The sequence below is a fragment of the Macaca mulatta genome, chromosome 16 (assembly GCF_049350105.2).
Source record: "Macaca mulatta isolate MMU2019108-1 chromosome 16, T2T-MMU8v2.0, whole genome shotgun sequence".
In the NCBI taxonomy this organism is placed as follows: domain Eukaryota; kingdom Metazoa; phylum Chordata; class Mammalia; order Primates; family Cercopithecidae; genus Macaca; species Macaca mulatta.
In genome coordinates this window covers 47177060-47196076 of record NC_133421.1, presented here as the reverse complement: position 1 = coordinate 47196076, position 19017 = coordinate 47177060, and the positions used below count along the sequence as shown (strand labels likewise).

Below are 19017 nucleotides of genomic sequence, written 5' to 3'. Positions count from 1 at the left end.
CCATGAATAGCTAAATGATTAAGAAAATCCAAAACCTCCCTCTCAAATCTCTAACAAGGGCCCTGCGGCCCCAGTGTTTACACTGAGTTGTTAGCACTCTCGACTTCCTGTGCGCTGAGAAGCGACTTCTGAGAAGGGCAGTGGGCTCTGGGCTTCGTCACTAAACAGCTGCGGTCTTTCCTGTTCCTGCTCTAAAGACATTCTTTTTGGGAGGGGACATTCCTGCCAGGACTCCCATCCAGCTCTCAGCAGGAAGAACTTTCCCGTCCTGAAAAACTCAACAGAAACTAAAAACTGACTCTCTGCCATGGGGTTCCCAAGCATTTGTAGCCTTTCAGAATTTGACCTTGATTCAGCCAATAAGACAGGGCTGGCCAAGGCCAGCTTTTTACTGCCTAGCCGTCACCTTTATGCACGTTCAGGAGACAAAGGGTGTCAGGTGTCACAGGGCCATGGCAGGGCTTGCTGCACACTGAGCCCCTGCTGAAAGCAGAACAAGAGATGAGGTGGCTGGGCCTGGATTGAAATGACAAACTGTAACTCTTCTACAAATGTAGAGGTTTATTTCAACAAAATGTGTAAAGAGTGCATCTGAAGCTCCTGCTCATCACGGTATGCGTCCATTGAATTCTGAGACAAATGAAGGCTGTTTTGTGAACGAAGAGCACAGATAATATGGCAGTCCCCGTCCAGGCAGGTCTTGGTCAATAGCCATCATTTATACTCTCCTGCCTTGGTAGCCTCGCATGTGCGAGGGGCTGTGGGAATGTCAGAGTGCCCATGTTCTGTGGCTCTGACTAAAAAATCCTTGTCCAGGGTGAGACCGACAGTGAGGAGCTCTGGGGACCGGGGAGGAGGCATTACAGGGTTCTAGAGAGGAAACATACTCATTTGTGTCATAATTTGGTGGGGAGAGGGGAGGTAAATGAGTGTAACCCACCCTGCCTCTGAAGAGATGCCTGGACAGGCCTCCTGGGGGGTGCAGGACTTCATACCACTTGTAGATATGTGGGATTTGATTTATTGCAAAAAAGCATAGAAGAATAATCTGGTCAAAAATGAATCCAATTCTTACTAGGCAAGCAAATAGCCAGCAATGGTCAATGCATTTTCCTGGACTGAGAATTGTCCCCCACCACTTTATGCCCTTCTCTGAAGGTGCTGAACACCCACACCTTCCACCAGGGCAGCCAGGCTGAGGCTCTGACTCCTGGGGGCAGTCCGCTCCATACCCAGCCATACAGTACCCACCTGCAACCCAGAACCATTAAGTTCAGCCAATCCATCTGCACAGATTCCTCCCGAAGAAGGGGAGGCGGAGCTCCGCTCTTGTGTGCGAACTACAGGGTTAAGGCTCAGAACTGTAGCTCGTCCAAGAGCGTTCATTCCACTGCTTCTCAAATGCCTTAGTGATTTCCTCCTTGGTCGTCAGTGACAAATGCAATTAGCTGCACTAAAGGAACTGGATGCTACACCAGCCCTGATCACCTGCCACTCTTGCTTTAGGAACAGGGGAATCAGTAAGTTCTTTTCTTGAATAAACTAGTTGTTGAAAGTAAACTCTCTCCACCACCTGAGGAAGCCCCCGATGCCGGTCAGGAGGGGCCAGTAAGCCTGGAGGACAGCAGCACCATGACTGAGTTGTAAAGAATCTTAAGGTCATGTGGATTCTGTGTTTCCTGGAAGCCTCCCTCATCGGGAAGGCCAGCTCCTGGTGCTGAGGGCGTGGCTGTCACCAGGGTCCTTTCAGAACTGTGGGGAGAGCTGCTACATCTGCTGCCTGTCTACATTCTGGGGAAGACAGTAGAAACGTTAGCTGCTAGGACAGTAATCCTGGAACTAGGGAAGAGTGACTGTGGAGGCACCATTAACCCCTCAAAACCATCCAAGCTCCAGGCTTCATAGGAACAACTTTCTAAGTCCTCAAAACAGACTATGTGGCTGGCCCTCCACATGGCATAAGTAACTAGTTTCCACCAGTGCAGAAAGAGCAGTTCTCTCTGGCTCCTCCTCTGCCAACTCAGGCTTCACCGCCTATGGAACTGCTGGGGCCCCTCACGCACTGGGGCCTTGCAGCTCCCAGCCACATGCAACAGCTAGTCCAGCAGTAACATGCAGGTGAGAGGTAGGCCAACTACCTTTCCCTCTGTCCTCAGAGACTGAACCCAAGGTTGAAGTCCCCTAAATCAAGAATAACTGGGTCTATTTTCTTTCTCTGCTTCTTGGCTCACAGTTTTGCCCTCATCTTTGCGTTCCTATGGAGCTTGTGATAGATTTTATGCTCTAATTTTTCGTCCTAAAAGGTACCATGGTGTGGTTAAACTGGGCATCATTCCTCTCCAGTGCCTACTGTGTGCTGGGCTAAGAGTCAGGGTAATAAACAATGGACTTGAGGCTTCCTCCTCTCCTTAGCCCTCCTCTGCTGCCTGTGGCTGCGGCTCATGGGGCCAGGGGTGAGAGGGGCTGCTGCCTGGCAACGCCAACTCCTCACGCTTCCCCATGCTGGGGGCCAAGGGGCTGTCAGGACAGGAGGGGCAGCCCTGCTTTGGGTAGTAAGACCTCATGGTACATGTTTGTACCTTTCATTGCCTTCTCAGTCCTGTGCAGGGAGTGGAGGACTAGGCCTGGCTGGGGTAATAAATACTGAATGGGGTGGGTGTGACTGGTGGGCTGGAGGGGTTCTGTGATCTTACATCCCAGGATGTCATGCGTAACCTGAAACACTTGGGAGGAAGTAAAATGCCACTTTGACTCCAGTGCTGGGTCTCCTGTGCCTTCTCATTACAGTGGCTGCAGTTGTAAAAGGCAGCTCTAGCCCTTTTCTCCAGAGACAGGGCAGGGACAGGCAGGAAGCTCTTCCTACGTGGAAGGGGAGTCCATTGTGGAGAGGATCCGTACAACTTCTGCTCGCTGAGTAGGTGATATGTGCTGGGTCATATGGATGATGGAATCCATGGCGACCTCTGGATTGGCCTGGACCAAGCTGGAAAGGAAGATTGGGAATGGTGAAGAAAAGAGAGGCAGAAGTGTCTAGATCAGGACAGCTGAAGAACTGCCCAATAAACATGTGTGCACCGTCCACTGCAGACATTTTAGTCACTGCCTCACCTTATTTGTTTCCCTACATTACAAATATCCAGCCAAGGTAGTGCAAGACGAACCCAAAACATTTTGCTATGTTGAAAAAGGAATTAAACCCAAAACAAAAACAATGGGGGCATGTCACAAAGACAGCAACTGGGGCATCAAAATAAGCCCAGTAATGAATTATAAATCAGTAAAAAATAGAACTTCATGCGTCTATACCAATAAGGAATATATAAATGAATCGGCAGGAGTGAGGACTGAGTGGTGACTGGTAATTGTGGAGGGTGTACTGGAGTTGGAAAGTTACCATTTTGCAAGCTCATTGTAAAGACCATACCAGGCAAGACTCTCCAGAGGGAAATTTTGATGAAAGCAAGATACTTGCATGGCCTTAAACTGTCTTCCCACAGACTACTTATTAGGTGCAAGGGGGGGAAATCAGTAATTATACGGTAGAGAAATGGAGCAACATCTTGACCAGGGGATGAAATTAACATGAGGAGGAGCAGATGAACAGCACGTGCCCCCAGACACATCTTCAGCCCTGTGAAGGTGCTGGCCAGAGCGCCTCACCTGCATCTCATCATGGGGAGACAGCAGACAAACTCAAAATGAGCAATGTTCTACAGATGGTAGATACAAGCTAAAAGTTTTTAATCAATGTTAAATTTACAAAAGTGGATCCTTTTACGATGGTTATGTAAAAGTATCCCTATTCTCAGCAAATGCACACTGAAATATTTGGGGGTAAAGGCCATGATATATGTAACACCCTTAAGTAGTTCAGAAAGAGGAAACATGTATACACATAGGGGAGGCAGGACAGGCACACTCACAAGTGATAGAGCAAGGAGAAGAAAATGTCACAGGTAAATCTGAGTGCGGATATTATACATAGGCGTGTTGTTTGTACTTTTTAAAATTTTATAACTTTTCTGTAAGTGAAATGTTTCCAAATAGTTTTATAAAAATGCCCCTGCAGTCTCTACCACCCATCCTATGGAGCAGATGGAAGCCTCTAGAAGAATACAGCTGCCTTGGCTGGAGGAGGCTTTCCTCCCAGAGTCATTCGTCCGGTCTGAGTATCGGCATTCAGAGCTAAGCGGTGGGCACAGTGAACTAAGCCTTCATCTAGCCGAGTTTATTAAGTGCCCCTGGGGAGCAGCAGCTGAAAAAGAATTGGGCTGCGGGGCCATATCTGTACCTGTGTCTCAGACAGCAGGAGACTGCAGAGCGCGCAAGGTTTCTGCGATCATCTCATTATTTGTTCAGAAACTTTTTATTCCAAAGAAATTAGCCCTCCTTCTCCGGTGGAGTTCCCCACGTTGGTCTCACCTGCGGATTTGCTTGAGGACGTAGTCTCTGCTGATGCATTTGATGTTTTCCTCTATTACCGAGTGAACGCCATCCTCCTCTGTCAGCTGTTTTTCTAGCCACTCCGCCAGATCCTTATTATTGTCCCAAACATAGGCCTGCAAACAGATGACTCTTGGTCAAACACCAGGGCTCAGGCTAGGCCTGGACACCCTGACTGTTCAGGATCTGGAGTGCTTACTCCAAAAGTGTGCTCCGTGTCCATGATTCTCCTTCACTGTCGGCATCGTGCAGGAGGAGGAAGTAGGCCTCAAGGCAGGAGCTGTGCCCCTTCTCCTTCTCTTCGTTTATGGACACAGGTGTACACCTGAAGCTTCCACGGGGCTCTCCTGAGCACTCTGGTGCTCACACCCTGACTCTGTCCTGTCAGACTCTGGGGACCGACCTATTTGATAAAGGCTAAGCGAATTCAATAACCTGACAGATTTGAGAGAACCAGTTAAAAGCCCAAACTACTTAGTAAAGTGCGATTGAGAAGGTGAGGCTGTTTATTTGGTGTTTTGCTTTCAGAGGAGCTGAGACACAATGCCTAAAGTGTAAGTCTCTAGCCCCAGTGAAGCCTGGCAGTCACTGGATGGATGAAGTCTCCTGAAATAGAGCCCACTGTCTTTCAATGAGGCACGGATGGAGGACTGATGGGAGGGGAAGTCTTGTTGCCAGGGTAGAGCGACCAGGTCAGAAACCTAAGCCCCATTTTATTACCTAAGAGAGTATTCAAAAGGATCAAGATGTCCATAACCCTGAAAGTCTCAACAAACCACCTCTCACCTCCTTTTCAAGATCATTTAGCTGAGTATTTCCTAGGTGGTTGACTACATAATAATTCAGGAGTGTGTTAGAAGCCTAATAGCCTTCTCCTTGCTCTCTTCTCTCATTTTCTTTACAAATCATTTAGGAATCGTTTTGTTAATGGTTTCCGGAAAACCAAGTACCACAATTAGGGCTCATTCATATTTATGTCATTTTGTTTGGGTAATTAAACACAAAGCTCGTCATTTAAAGGTGCGCTATCCTTCTCTGTTATCGCTAACGAAGTCAAAGTCAGAATGACAATGAGTTTGGTGCTGTAATTTAATAGGTGGGTACGCTAGGGACTCTGAGGCTTTGAGGCTTGAGATGTGGCTATAGGAAGCCTGTATACAGGCAAGGTCACCAAAGCCACAGCTGTGACTACTGGGCTGCAGAGGAAATGTTTTCATCACAAGAGGCCTCGAACAGTACAAAACTGAGCGCTAGCCTATGTTCTAACTATCTCGTGCCTTCAAATATAATGGTTTCTTTTCAGACTCTCACTTCCTGTCTCTAACTTAGCTGCCGACTTAGTTGTGACTGGTTATTTGATGTATGTCATTTCATTGACTTCTCTGTTTCTAAAAATTAAGTTCTTTACATTGGAAGGACGAAGTCTTCCCGGGACTAAAGACCAGCAGTGCATCTCTTCTAGTTCTTTGTCCGTTTCTTTTTCTGACTCAAATGTGCCCAGTTCTGTCTGTAATCACTGATAAGCAGATCAGCAATTCTTCTGCTGGAGTGTGTGGCCCTGTCAGTGCAAACCCGAGCGAGCCTCTCCTCTCTGTGCCTGGGTTGGGACTCCCAGCATCTCTCAAGGCCGCACTGCCTTGAGAAAGTTGTTCTGCGCCTAAGGAAAGGAAGCGTCACGCCAGCCCCTACCCACGAGGGAGAAGGCGGCACTGCTTTTCCCATAACATGCTTTTAACCCACTCTTGCGACCCAGCTTGCTGCACGCCCCACATATGGATGGGTCCCCCTGGACTCTTAAACGTCGCCACCTAAATTTCAACATTTCCATTTCCATCACTGGCAATTTACTCTTCTGCTCCATGGTTTCAGGACTTCCACACATTCCCCTACTTATGAAGATTGCGGTGGGGGGGAGGAAAAGATAAAACAATAAATGCTTCTTAGATTTCAGAATGGAAAAAAAAAAAAAAACACCCAAGATTTTTAGATTTACCCAAGAATCCCAAAGCCTTTAGTTTAGGAGAATATTTAATACTCTTATTAATCATTTTTAATCCGTTTGCTTTTAATTAAGAAACAGCATGATGCTTTCCTATCAACATATGCCAGGGAGCAGATTAATTGTGGCTTAAGATAACTCTCCTTGATTGGTGTAATGTATTAGCTAACGAGATGCCTGCTTCCAACGATGCTCAGACACTACGCTGGAAAGCCAGCTACCCTCCCGAGAAAACTCTTCTGCCTCCCCTCCTGCAGCCACGGAGTAGGCGAGGTGTTTAAGTTAAACATTTTGAAAAGTTCCCAGACAGGATTAGGGCAACGCATTCCAAGTTTTACAGTTGCTTGAAAATATGGGCCCTATATAAAACACCTGCTGTCTGCGCCAAGTACCACTGGATGACAGTGACCAAGCCAAGCCCCAGCACATGACAGCCTAGAGTACACAAAGCAAAGGGGCCTCAAGTTCTAATCAACTGCATGTTTAGCAAAAATACACAAACTTCAGTTCACAGAGTGCCACTGGATTTTCTCAACAGACCTGGGAGGGTTACTATACTGTTGTCAGCTAATTTGCTATAACTGGGAAAAGCAAGCTCCCTTCCACTGGGTTATGGAGTTTACAGGTTTTTGTTTTTTTCCAGACAGGGTCTCCCCTTCCGTTGCCAGGGCTGGAGTAGAGTGGCATGATCACAGCTCATTGCAGCCTGGGCTCACGTGATTCTCCTGCATCAGCATCCTGAACAGCTAGGATTACAGGCACGCCCCACCATGCCCGGCAAAACTTTTTTTGGTAGAAACAGGGTCTCATTATGTTGCCCAGGCTGGTCTTGAACTCCTGGGCTCAAGCAGTTCCCCTGCCTTGGCCTCCCAACGTGCTAGGATTACAGGCATCTGCCACTGTGCCCAGCCAGAGCCTACAGTTTCTTGTTTGCTCTTTTAGAACAGTTGTAAGATTCATTAATTCCAGTCATCCAGAAGGATAAGCCACCCTTATTCCCAGGAAGAAGCCATTATTCTTTGCCTCCTTAAAATTATGAAAATGGGCCTGGCACAGTGGCTTACACCTGTTATCCCAGCAATTTGGGATGCTGAGGTAGGGAATTGCTTGAGTCCAGGAGTTTCAGACCAGCCTGGGCAACATGGCAAAACCCCATCTCTACAAAAAATCAGCCAGGTGGGGTGGTGTGTGCCTATAGTCCCAGCTACTTGGGAGGCTGAGGTGGGAGGGGAGGATCACCTGAGCCCAGGAGGTTGAGGCTGAAAGTGAGTCATCATATACCAGTACACTCCAGCAGCCTGGGCAACAAAGTGAGACCAAAAAAAGGAAAGAAGGTGTGGCCAGTGATTCCTAGTATTCCAGCATGGACTTTAAACAAATGTGATATGCTAGGCTGCTAACATCATGAGAGGCCTGGGCCCATATGCCACCTGTCTGCATATCCATCTGTATCAGAACATTTTACCAATAAAATATCAATAATTCTATATCACAACAGTGGCCTGTCCTCCAATGAATGTTCAACAGACACTTTCTCTCTGCATCAGCGGATAAGTATCTCAGGCACTAGTCAGCCTCACTAATTTTATGTAGTAATTACTCTATCTCACAACATCTAAATGACCTGTTTGGAAAGTTTCATTTCTAACCTATTGGATAGCTGTTAAGTCCTCCTTAGACAATGGTTCAGCAGCGCCAGGGAGTGAGCAGGGCACAACCTGATGGATGTAGCCCTGATTACTATGCCCTACTAATAACTCACCTTGGGAGCTGCTTGGAGACACCTCCAGCTAGGGAGGCTCCTCCCACTTCTGGGAAACATGCAGCCTGATGGGAGTAGGGATGGCATACACATCCCAAGGAATATGCATATTTTGGAAAGACATTTTCAACACACCTATACTTACAAGGCTAAGCCCTATCCAACAGAAGCCCAAGAAAGGATGTGATATTATACTATTAGAGTACAATAGCCAAAGGACATGTGGGCTAGAGTGGCCACCAGACCCCTGTGAACCAAGTTCCTGTGAGCCAATCCCATCTCAGCTCCAGGCCCATAGCAGGGCCAAGCAATGCTTTCCAGGTTCTACCTTACGTCCTTCTTGCCTGGCCCTGTGTGAGAGTTTGGTGTATGAGGCTTATTCATCAGTAGCCTGAGGCCAGGTGTTGAGGTCAGTGGAAATAGGCGACCCTATCAATAGTGCTTTCTCCTCTATGATCCTCACAGGGGCCTCCGTTGAGCACGCGTTTCACTTGGAAATCCAGAACAAGAGCGAGTGGGTCGCCATGTGAACAGTAAGAACGCACCATGGCATCAGGCTGTGGGAACATGAGAGCATGCCAAACCAAAGAGCGTCTGAGCACCCACTGTGCTCCGGAGTCAGCCCCCTTTCCACCGAGGTCAGTCAGCTGTACATCTTTGACTTGGTCTGTGTTGCTATTATTTTTTTTACCTTCTAACATGGAGGAGGGGAAACTAGCATATTTTGAATGTCTACTGAGCCAGACATTGTGTTCCATACTTTTTCTTTTTGGAGACAGGGTCTCACTCTCTTGCCCAGGCTGGGGTGCAGTGGCGCCATCAAAGCTCACTATAACCTCAAACTCCTTTGCCCAAGCGATGCTCTTGCCTCAGCCCCCTGAGGAGCTAGGACTACAGGTGTGTGCCAGGACACTGAGCAAATTTTAAAATTTTTTTGTGAAGACAGGGTCTTGCTTTGTTATCCAGGCTGGTCTCAAACTCCTGGCCTCAAGTGATCCTCCCTCCCACTTCAGCTTCCCAAAGCACTGTGATTACAGGTGTGAGTCACCACATCTGACTTATGCTCCATACTTTACTCATCATGTTATTTAAAATCACTGAACCCCATGACATAAACATCACCCCCATTTTACAGATGAGGAAATAGAGACTTAAATAATATGCTCATGTCAGTAAATGACAAAGCTGGGATCCCAAAGTTTATGAGATTTCAAAACCCACATTCTCATTGTTCCATGCAGAGTCCTAATTTCAATTTCTACTATTGGGGTTTGGGAAAAAATAACTCAATCAGCCTGTTTGAAAAACCACATACTTCAAATTTTGGATTTAAGAATCAAGTGAGAAACCGTGCCCAGGATACAAATGTGTGCCATGTTCTTATGACCCAATTTAAACTACTATTCTTGTTATTTTCGTCAAGGAGCTGTAGTGATGCTTTGCTTCTGCCTGCAGTGAAACTATGAACCATAAATCCTACTATTTCCTAGAGTAGGATCGTCCCAGTGGATTCAAACAGACTCCCATAACTCATGGTAACAGATATCTCTAAGGGAAACAAAAGAATTATAGTGCTCAGTTATATAACATCACCGTGTCTTCAGTGTTCTGTCCCAGAATCTCTGTTTTCAGGATTAAGATTAAGAAAACAAATTCTCCAGGAACAAAAAGAACACATGGCATGGCTAATAGATGCCTATCATGAAATGTCTTTTCTTACCAGTAACCAACCACAACAAGAATTAGAGGGTCACTTCCTGGTGCAAAGCCAGGTCTAGACTCAGCCAGTCTTTGCACTTGAGAAACACAACGCACAGTATCTATCGTTGTTTGAAGAACCAAAAAGAAAAAACAAAAACCATTTCCAAACAGCAAGCAGATTCTATATCACTCCTTCAGAGGCACACAGATGGCTTTTGAACACTGCAACCTTTTCTTCTCTCAAGGGCGCTGCAGATTTTATCACCCGCCCCACACTAAACTAGGTCCTGCTGAGCCTGCAGAATATGGAAGGAGGTTTCAAAGCCACATGCTCTGACATCATAGGATCACCCGTCCTCACGTTCAGTCCTCGGCTTTCCTCTCAGAGCGCTCAGGAGAATGCTGCCTTTTGTACACGGGCACAAGGGAAATGGCCTCAATGCTCGGCATAGTTGGCTCCCAGTGCCTAGGCAGCCTCTTCCTGAGCTATGGGGCTGGGGTTCTCTTCTGTACTTCAGTTCCAGCCAGGAGCTTGTACACACGTGGTCAACTATTCTCTCCATTGAGATGGCAATGACCTATTTCTTCAGACGCTCTGTCCCCTTGGGAGCAGGATGCTAGGGAAAAGCTGAAGGGCCTATCTACTTGCTTCATGCTTGGAGGGAAACTATTCCTTCTCCTCATCCTTGTGCCTACTGAGGCTGGACACGTCCATTAGTGACTAATGTGGTAGGGAGGCAGTGCAGACCTCTCCTGGCCACACACACACACATTCCATTTACCTAGCCGGCCACTCTTAACTGGAGAACAACCTCTTATTTTACACTTGCCTGACTTTCAATGCCAACTTCCACTAGAAGCTGCCAGTAGCCACTGACAAAATTGTCTCACTCAATTATGATGCCACAGACTGACCTTAACCTGAACCAAATGTCGGAGAAGGCTGTGCTCCCCCACTGCACATTTGAAATATTTATCCAAAGAAGCTTTTCAGTCGTAAAAAAATGGGCCGACTTAATACAAAGGTGAATCCTAGAAGCACCCCAATTCACTGACTTTAAAACTGACAGCAAATCTTGGACTTCCTCCTTGAGAATGATGAGCAGAGGCTTCAAGCAACACTTTCTAGGCGGAGGCCAGAGTGCCCCTCTTTGTGGGCCAGGACCCTTCAAGCCACCACCAGCCTCCGGGCCCTCCATCAGTGCTCTAACCTGCTAGTCACCGAGCGTTTGTGATCACATATAGCGACGAGACAGACAGACAGACAGATATATTTTGAGCACATACTACCAGTTTTCTGATAAAATGCATATATGATGTAAATGACTAATCCATATATTCATTACTAATAAAGGTTAATTTCTTTTTGTTAGTAAAAATAAACAGAAATAAAAGTTCCAACTTTTTCTTCCCATCCTCTCCCATGGACTGTCTTATGCAGTCCACTATTCCAGGGGCAAACGCTGGTGCCCTTGCTAGGTCATCCTGGCCTGAGACCCACCCCATCCCCAACACTGAGGCTAGAGCACCAGGGACACCATCTCAGCGGGGTTACTGCTCTAGGTCACGAGCCCTCTCTGTGAGATCACCCCAAGAAAATGCCAGCTTCATAGATCCCTTCCCCTGCATAAGGGTGGACACTTCCTTCCACTTCTGATTGGAAATAGGCAGCTCTTCAGTTCTAGTCATTGCATCTCCTGCCGATCACATCCTGTTGGGCTTCTGCTCTTGGCCCCTCCAGTTCCCTCCTCCACACAGCCCCCTGAGTGGTCTTTCTAAAACAGAAATCAGAGCATGTCACTCCACTGCTTAAAATACCTGAGTGGTTTCCCACAGGCCTCAGGACAAAGTCCAAACTCCCTGACAGCTTACACGGCCCTGTGTGATCATGCCCCTGCCCCTTCTTCCTACCAAGCACCCAGTCTCTGAGCTGCCCTGAAACAGCTGCAGGATGTTCCTTCTTTACTCTCGTGGCTTAGATGACTAGGTCCTCCAGCAGGAGATGCTATTCCTTCTGCAGGAATATTCCTCCTAAGCCCTGACCGCCCCCAAATCCAGCCTTTTCCTCTGGTTCATTTCTGCTTTGTTTTCCAGCCTCTGCTGAGACATCACTTACTCCACAAGGCTTCTTAGACCTCCCCCATCCTTCCCAGAGAGGGTCAAGTGTCCTCTCGCTGTGCCCTGACTGTGCCCTTTGCTGTGTTTAGCATGGGCCTCACTGTTGTGCATGACCTCTTACCTGTCTCCCCCTCTAGATGGTGAGTTCTATGTGGATAGGAACAACATCTGCCTCTTTCACTGCCATGCCCCCAGAACCAAATACAGTGTCTAGTACACGGCAAGTGTTCAAAAAGGTCTGCTGAGTGATTGCATAAGCTGCAACATATGCCCTACCACCTCTTCTAACAAGATGTCATGACATGACATGTTACGGGGAGTAGCTAGGGGAGAAAACAGCTTGGATCTCTATGCTTCCCTTCCACTCCTGCCCTTAGAGGCCTGTGGACTCTTTGCTGGCAAGCCTTGCAGCCCTCAGGTGGTGTGAGGAACTCAGCAAAAAGGCTTCTCTTTGAGTGTCCCACCTACCTTCACTGTACCTTCCACTTCCACAAACCAGCGCCTTAACATGGCTTGAATCTGGCCGTCAGTCAGCTCAGGGTTGGCATTGTGGATTTTCTTCTTGACCAGGTCCTCCAGCAGGAGACGCCTCAGCCTCCAGTAGAAGAAGGTACGCGATGTCTTCCAATCCAGGATATCCTACATGCAGAGAAGAATAAGCTTAGTCAGCCCGGTCCTAATTCCTGCTTAATGCTCAGTCTGGAGGGAAACCCACAGGCATAAAAACTGATTCTCCAGGCAAGCCCTTCAGAGACCCAAGAGCTGGCTGTAAACTCCTAGCACTTCCAGATGTTCCCCAGGGCAGAATTGCAGCCCACATGCCCTGCTGTCTGCAGCACTGTGCACAGCCATGGGCCCAGCTAATGCTGATCCCACACATGGCTAAGATGTTCTGGGGAAGAGGCTGTGAGTTCCCAGATAACCAGACAAGGAGAAATTGGTTTTGAGAAGATGGATCAAACAACTTGCAGATCAATTATGAATTAGCTGCTGCAGGAACCTTAACCCTATAGTAACCCACATCCTGAGGACCCGTCACAAATGAAGGCACATGTGACTCAGTTTTCCACCAGTAAAATGCAGCTTGCCTCCTGAAGAATTAATGGAAACCTAAATTATACATTGTTTTAGGATGATAACAGTTACAGAAAAAGCGAAAATCTAAAAAATATTGAAAATGTTTTGATCTGCAGGAGTTGTTTTAATTTAGCCCTCATAGCTCCCTGCTTGTGAGCCTGTGTGCAACACACACACATACTTGCTAACATGTGGGCCTCTGACAAGTCAGGAGAAGTGGCAACCATTGTACTTACGCTAATAACACCCTTCTCCTGCATCCGGCCTGGTGTGTCGTGCAAGTCAGCAAACTGCACGGCTACCTGATGGTAAATGGGAATTAGGAATTCCTCCCGCTCCTTCAACTTGTTCTCCAACTCCTTCCGTTCAGCTGTGCTTAGCTCCGGGGTCCCTGCAATTAGATAAACATGCCCGTCACACTCTGTAGTGACCAGGAATCTCTCTGCACAGAAGCAGCCACAATCACAGGAAGCTCATCAGCCTGCCCCCTCTTCCCTCTGTGGCCTGGCTCTCCATTGTCTTCTCTGCTCTTTGCTGATTAACAGGGCCCTACAAGATGCCAGACCTGTCTTTATCTTGCCACAGGAAGCCCACATGCCCTCTTTTCCCTGTGGCAGTCACAAGTGTGAAGGCAGATGGCAGTCCCTCGCCCATGCCTCTCCCTGAGAAGGTGCAAGTAGCCACCTAGAGGCCTGCAGCATCTTGCTGACACCACCCAGACTCCTCCTTCCCGAGGCCAGTACTTGTACGCTGACACCATGCCTATCCCTGCTGACCAACATCAAAGCAGCTGGGCTACTCCATATGTGGGATGTGGTGAGAGCATCCCCAAGCTCCAAGCACAAACTAGTAGCTCAGCTCTTGTTTTCCTGTGTACATGCAAGTTATCTGCCAAACTTGGCAAGGACCTGAATACCTCCTAAAGTTACAAGCCATAGTACTTCATGGCTTCTAATCTCAGGTTTATATACTCTTAACCTCTAATTAGCAGAACTCAATCTAATCAGAGCCAGATCCTCATGTCTTATGTCAGCTCAGTGGGTCAGCCTGTGGTCTCCCGCCTGGGCTGCCACTGCCAGAGCCAATCCCTGACCAGAGTGACAAAGACATTCTACTTCCTGGGCTAAAGGAGAAGGAGGATGTAAAAAGAGAAAGGCAGTCGGCAAACCTCATTTGGATCACTGCACACGGTACTCTGACTCAACAGACAGGAGACTTTGGAATTCCTTGTAACAAGGAAGGACCCCTCCCCCAATCAATAGCGTCCCAGTAGAGGTGTTGCTATGGTGTGCTTTTCTTCCTAATTACTTTCAGAATGGGATCTGCAATCAATACTGAAAATTTAGCTGCCTGCCTAGTAAGGAGGAGTAAGTCTAGCTAAAGGAGCAATAGGTGACAGCCCCTGGTGTTAGGGACAACCTGAAGTGCTTTGTCACCAAAGCTGACAAATAAATACATGAGCACAGGTGATAGGATGCAGAAGACGAAGGTCTATTTCAAGCATGCCTGTCTGGGAACAGGCCTCGTTTTTTACACCACTATGAATCATATGCCATAAACAGCCTTGGGCTGCTGACTGAGCAGTAAGTATTATACATAAACACAGGTTAACAGAGGAGGGATGTAACTATAGTACTTAAGTTCCATTTTTATAGGTTTTTTGGATGCCCAACTCTCTCTCTTTTTTTAAGCTCATCACCATTTCAAAACTGTGATGAAGGTGCCACTGATGTGCTGCTTTAGGCCCCGGTGCCTCAGCAGTGTTCCTTCCAAAACATCTGAACAGCATGAACGCACAGGGCCCCATACTAACGGATGACATTCTAGCGTAGATCTGCCTGGAGGGCTGATGGCAGGAGGGCTGGCTGGTGTCTTTGGAGATGAGACATTCTCAGAACACCCTTGGCAGGGAAGCAAATGTTTTCCCTTCTCCATAGAAAGAAACCAAGATCCCCTGGAGAAATAGCTGATTCTAGGGTTGAGGCAGGGAAAACATCAGATGAACCTGAGGTGGAAGCCCTCAAAAAATGATTGAGACATGTTAGAACAATGCAGGAGCCAGTTTTGAATGTGTTCCCACTGGCCAGATCTGGGACAATGAGCACTAAAATAAATAATGATATTTATCACCAGACAGGGTATTTGTGGAATGAAACTAGAATCTACCAGTTCACCCTCATATAAGTAATTAAATGAGGGAGAAGGGAAAGGGAACACTGTCTCTTCCAGCAGAAGAACAGTAAGTGTAGAGGAAATGATGGAATTAGAAAAATCACCGTTTTACAAGCATCACAGTAAATTACTCTGCCAAGAATCATCAATGGATGTCAAAGCCAGTGGGTGAAAGTTTGATAAGAAACAGAATGTTCACAAAGTCTTAAAATATTCCTTACAAATCACTTATTAATTACAAAGGGGAAAATGGTAACTTTATAGTGGATTAACCTAGTGAACAACACCTTAAACAAGTAATTAAATTACCATCAATAGGACAGACTGATACTGTGACTCCTGATGACATCCTGAGAAGGACAGAACGTGACTTCCGCAACAGTCCTGCCCAAAAAGCAGAATCGGAATCTAACCACAAACCCAAACTGAGGAAACATGCTACAAAAAAGTGGCTCACTCTTCAAAAATGTGAAAAACAAAGAAAGGTCGAAGAATCAGTTCAGATTAAAGGAGATTAAAAATACTTGACAATGAATTTCAATGTGTGCTCATTAGATCAGATATCAGACCGCCCCCTCAAAAAAAAAAAAGCTAAAAAGGACATTGAGATAATTGGTAAAATTTTATTTAATATGAATCATGAATTAGTAGTATCAATGTTTACGGTTCTTGATTTTGATAATTGTGGTTATGTAGGAGAAAGTCTGTGTTCTTAGAAATACACACTAATATTTATGAATAAAGAAGCATGAGGGCTGGGCGCGGTGGCTCACACCTATAATCCCAGCACATTGGGAGGCTGAGGTAGGTGGGTTACTTGAGGCCAGGAGTTTGAGACCAGCCTGGCCAACATGACAAGACCTTGTCTCTACTAAAAATACAAAAATTAGCAGGGCATGGTGGCACATGCCTGCAGTCTCAGCTACTCAGGAGGCTGAGGCATGAGAATTGCTTGAACCTGGGAAGAGGAGTTTGCAGTGAGTCAAGATTGCGCCACTGCACTCCAGCCTGGGCAATGGAGTGAGACTCTGTCTCAACAAAATAAATATTAAATAAATAAAATAAAAATACAGACAAGAGGTCCACAGATTACTTCTCAAACGGCTCAAAGAAAATGCATGTGTGTGTGGAGCAAGAGACAATAAATACATGTACACATGTGAATATGCAGAAATAATAAAGCAATGGGATATTAACAATAGGTGAATTTGAGGAAAAAAGCATTGAATTATTCTTGTAACTTTTTTTGTGAAATTCTTATCAAATGAAAAGTTTTAAAAATGAGGCAAGCTGGAAAAGAAAACTTATTCCTGGCTATCCAATGCATATAATCAATAATCAAAGGTACTGGGCACCATTCTAAGTGCTTTATATTTGTTAATTTATTATCACAATAACCTTAGGAGACTGGTATTCTTATTATTCCCATTTTACAGGTGAGGAGACTGAGGCACTGAGAATTTACGCGACTTACCAAGGTCACAAAGCTAGCAAGTGACACAGCCAAGGCTCAAATGCAGCAGTCTGGGTCCCAAAGCTTTTGAAGACTGTTAGCTGTCCTTTCTTGCTTACTTGGGCAGAAGACAAGTGCTTCAGTAGTAGTGTCCCTTTAATTTCTGAAAGGCTAAGTGATGATGGTGGGCTCCTGGCTGATAAAGTAACATTAAATACTTCAATGTTACTGAGTGCTTTCCCAGTTGCTTCAGGTATGTGATCTCTAATCCTTATGACAACTCAACTTTATGCCAGGGTATCTATTTTACAGGTAAGAAAACCACAGCTCTGAAATGTAAAGGGACTTCCCCAATGGCATCCAGCTCTTTTTTTTTTTTTTTTTTTTTTTTTTTTGAGATGGAGTCTTGCTCTGTCGCTCAGGTTAGAGTGCAGTGGCGTGATCTCGGCTCACTACAACCTCTGCCCCCTGAGTTCCAGTGATTCTTCGGCCTCAGCTTCCCAAGTAGCTGGGATTACAAGTGCCCATCACCACGCCCGGCTAATTTTTGTATTGTTAGTAGAGATGTGGTTTCACCATGTTGGCCAGACTGGTCTCAAACTGACCTCAGGTGATCTGCCTGCCTTGGCCTCCAAAAGTGCTAGGATTATAGGCGTGAGCCACCGCACCTGGCTGCATCCAGCTCTTAAGTGGGCAAGTCAGGATTTACACTTGGGTCTGGCTCTCTCCAAAGCCTGTGTTCTTCCACGTTAAATGGTACTGAAGGCTGGCACGTAGATATCCTGCAGCGGCCACTATAGGGAAACCAGCTGGAGAGTTGGTTTGCTGTTCGCAAGGAGTTAAGAACTGGCTGCAGAAGAGGGAGCAGCTATGGGCTGAGGACCGTGTTTCAGAAACCAGGCTTTGGCTTCGCCAAGTTGGAAGGACGGAGGATGCTGGCTTCTGGGTCTTACCCTCTCAATCAAGCTATTCTAGAGCTTTGAAAGAATAACAAAATAAACGCCTGTAATGCTCTGGCCCTACTGAGACTAGGAAGATCACAGGGCATTCCTCCAAAGCCTGCCTTGTTTGATTCCTTCAGTAATGCCTCTGATTATGGTTCAAGACCCACCTCAAAAAAGCATCAAAGCAAGGAAAAGACTGAAGTGGAGAATATATGTGTTTTTAAATGCTCATGTGAAGGTCAAGGATTTGTGTGCTTTGTTTTAGGGGAAAATATATTTTTTAAATTTTATTTTCTAAAAATAAAAGGCTGTTGTTAAGCCAGTTATATCCATGTGTTGCACACCGAGGGCCCCTCTCCTCTTGTACAGCAAAGCAGCCAGCCCCGGTAATGATTTAGAGGAGATTAACAAATATGTCAATGTCTATTTTCTGCTTAATTTAAAAGCGGCGTCTATAAAGATTTTTGACTTCTGAACCCTGTTCTCCTGAAAGAAGGTAAGAATGAGGAGGGGGATAAAGAGTGATTATCCTATCATTGATCGTTTGTCAGGAGCATTTCTTATTCACTGGACTATTGTAAAAAGCTAAGCTCTCGATCAATCCTGTAAGCTCCCTGTACAATTAAATATCTTGAAATGGTTTTCTTTCTTTTCTAGCCAGATTGCAGGGCCTCGGGGTTTTTAGGAAAGCAAGTTGGTGTGTACACGTGTGTGAGTGTGTTTAAGAATATGCTACAGAGAGAAAAGTCATTCTTTTCTAGAATTCTACATTAGGAAATGGCTGGGCAGGAGTAAAAAGGTAGGTGCTCCCATCCTTTCCTACCCAAAATAAAAAGTCCCTATGCAAGTTGGGAGCACTGCCTGAAGCCAGGAGTTCAAGATCAGCCTGGACAACAAAGCAAGACCCTGTCTCTACAAACACACACACACACACACACGCCAAGTGTGGTAGCTCACACCTGTAATACCAGAACTTTGGGAGGCCAAGGTGGGAGGATGGCTTGAGCCCAGGGTGCCAGCCTGGGCAACAAAGCGAGACCCTGTCTTTCTCCCCCATGCCCCCAGAATTAGCCAGGCATGGTGAAGCGTGCCTGTAGTCCCAGAGATGCCCTGGCCGCTGAGGGAGGAGGATCGCTGGAGCCTGGGAGTTCAAGGCTGTGGTGAACCATGATTGTGCTGCTGCGCTCCAGCCTAGGTCAGGAGTGTCCAACCTTTCGGCTTCCTTGGGCCACATTGGAAGAAGAATTATTATCCTGGGCCACACATAAAATACACTAACACTAATGATAGCCAATGAGCTAGGGAAAAAAATTGTAAAAAAAAATCTCATAATGTTTTAAGAAAGCTT

At 46.3% G+C, this 19017-nt stretch overlaps 1 protein-coding gene and 1 long non-coding RNA gene across 13 annotated transcripts in view; one reads left to right on the top strand and one right to left on the bottom strand.

Annotated features, from left to right (window-relative positions):
• The window catches only part of LOC106994023 (uncharacterized), a 55444-nt gene that overhangs the window by 17189 nt on the left and 19238 nt on the right, over positions 1 to 19017 (top strand). For 3 of the 4 annotated variants that reach the window (XR_013406330.1, XR_013406329.1, XR_013406328.1), the window contains exon 2: positions 8670 to 8842. This is a non-coding gene — a long non-coding RNA (uncharacterized LOC106994023). Of the gene's footprint in view, positions 1 to 8669; positions 8843 to 16708; positions 16979 to 19017 lie in introns of all 4 variants that reach the window. The other variant, XR_001440415.3, reaches the window with a different exon arrangement.
• Positions 542 to 19017, bottom strand: part of ACACA (acetyl-CoA carboxylase alpha) — a 330020-nt gene continuing 311544 nt past the window's right edge. For all 9 annotated transcript variants that reach the window (XM_077969319.1, NM_001266778.1, XM_077969318.1 and 6 more), the window contains 4 exon segments: positions 13337 to 13491; positions 12492 to 12662; positions 4423 to 4559; positions 542 to 2983 (listed from right to left, as the gene is read on the bottom strand). In XM_077969319.1, the coding sequence (XP_077825445.1) occupies positions 2860 to 2983; positions 4423 to 4559; positions 12492 to 12662; positions 13337 to 13491 (587 nt within the window). In that variant the 3' untranslated portion in view covers positions 542 to 2859.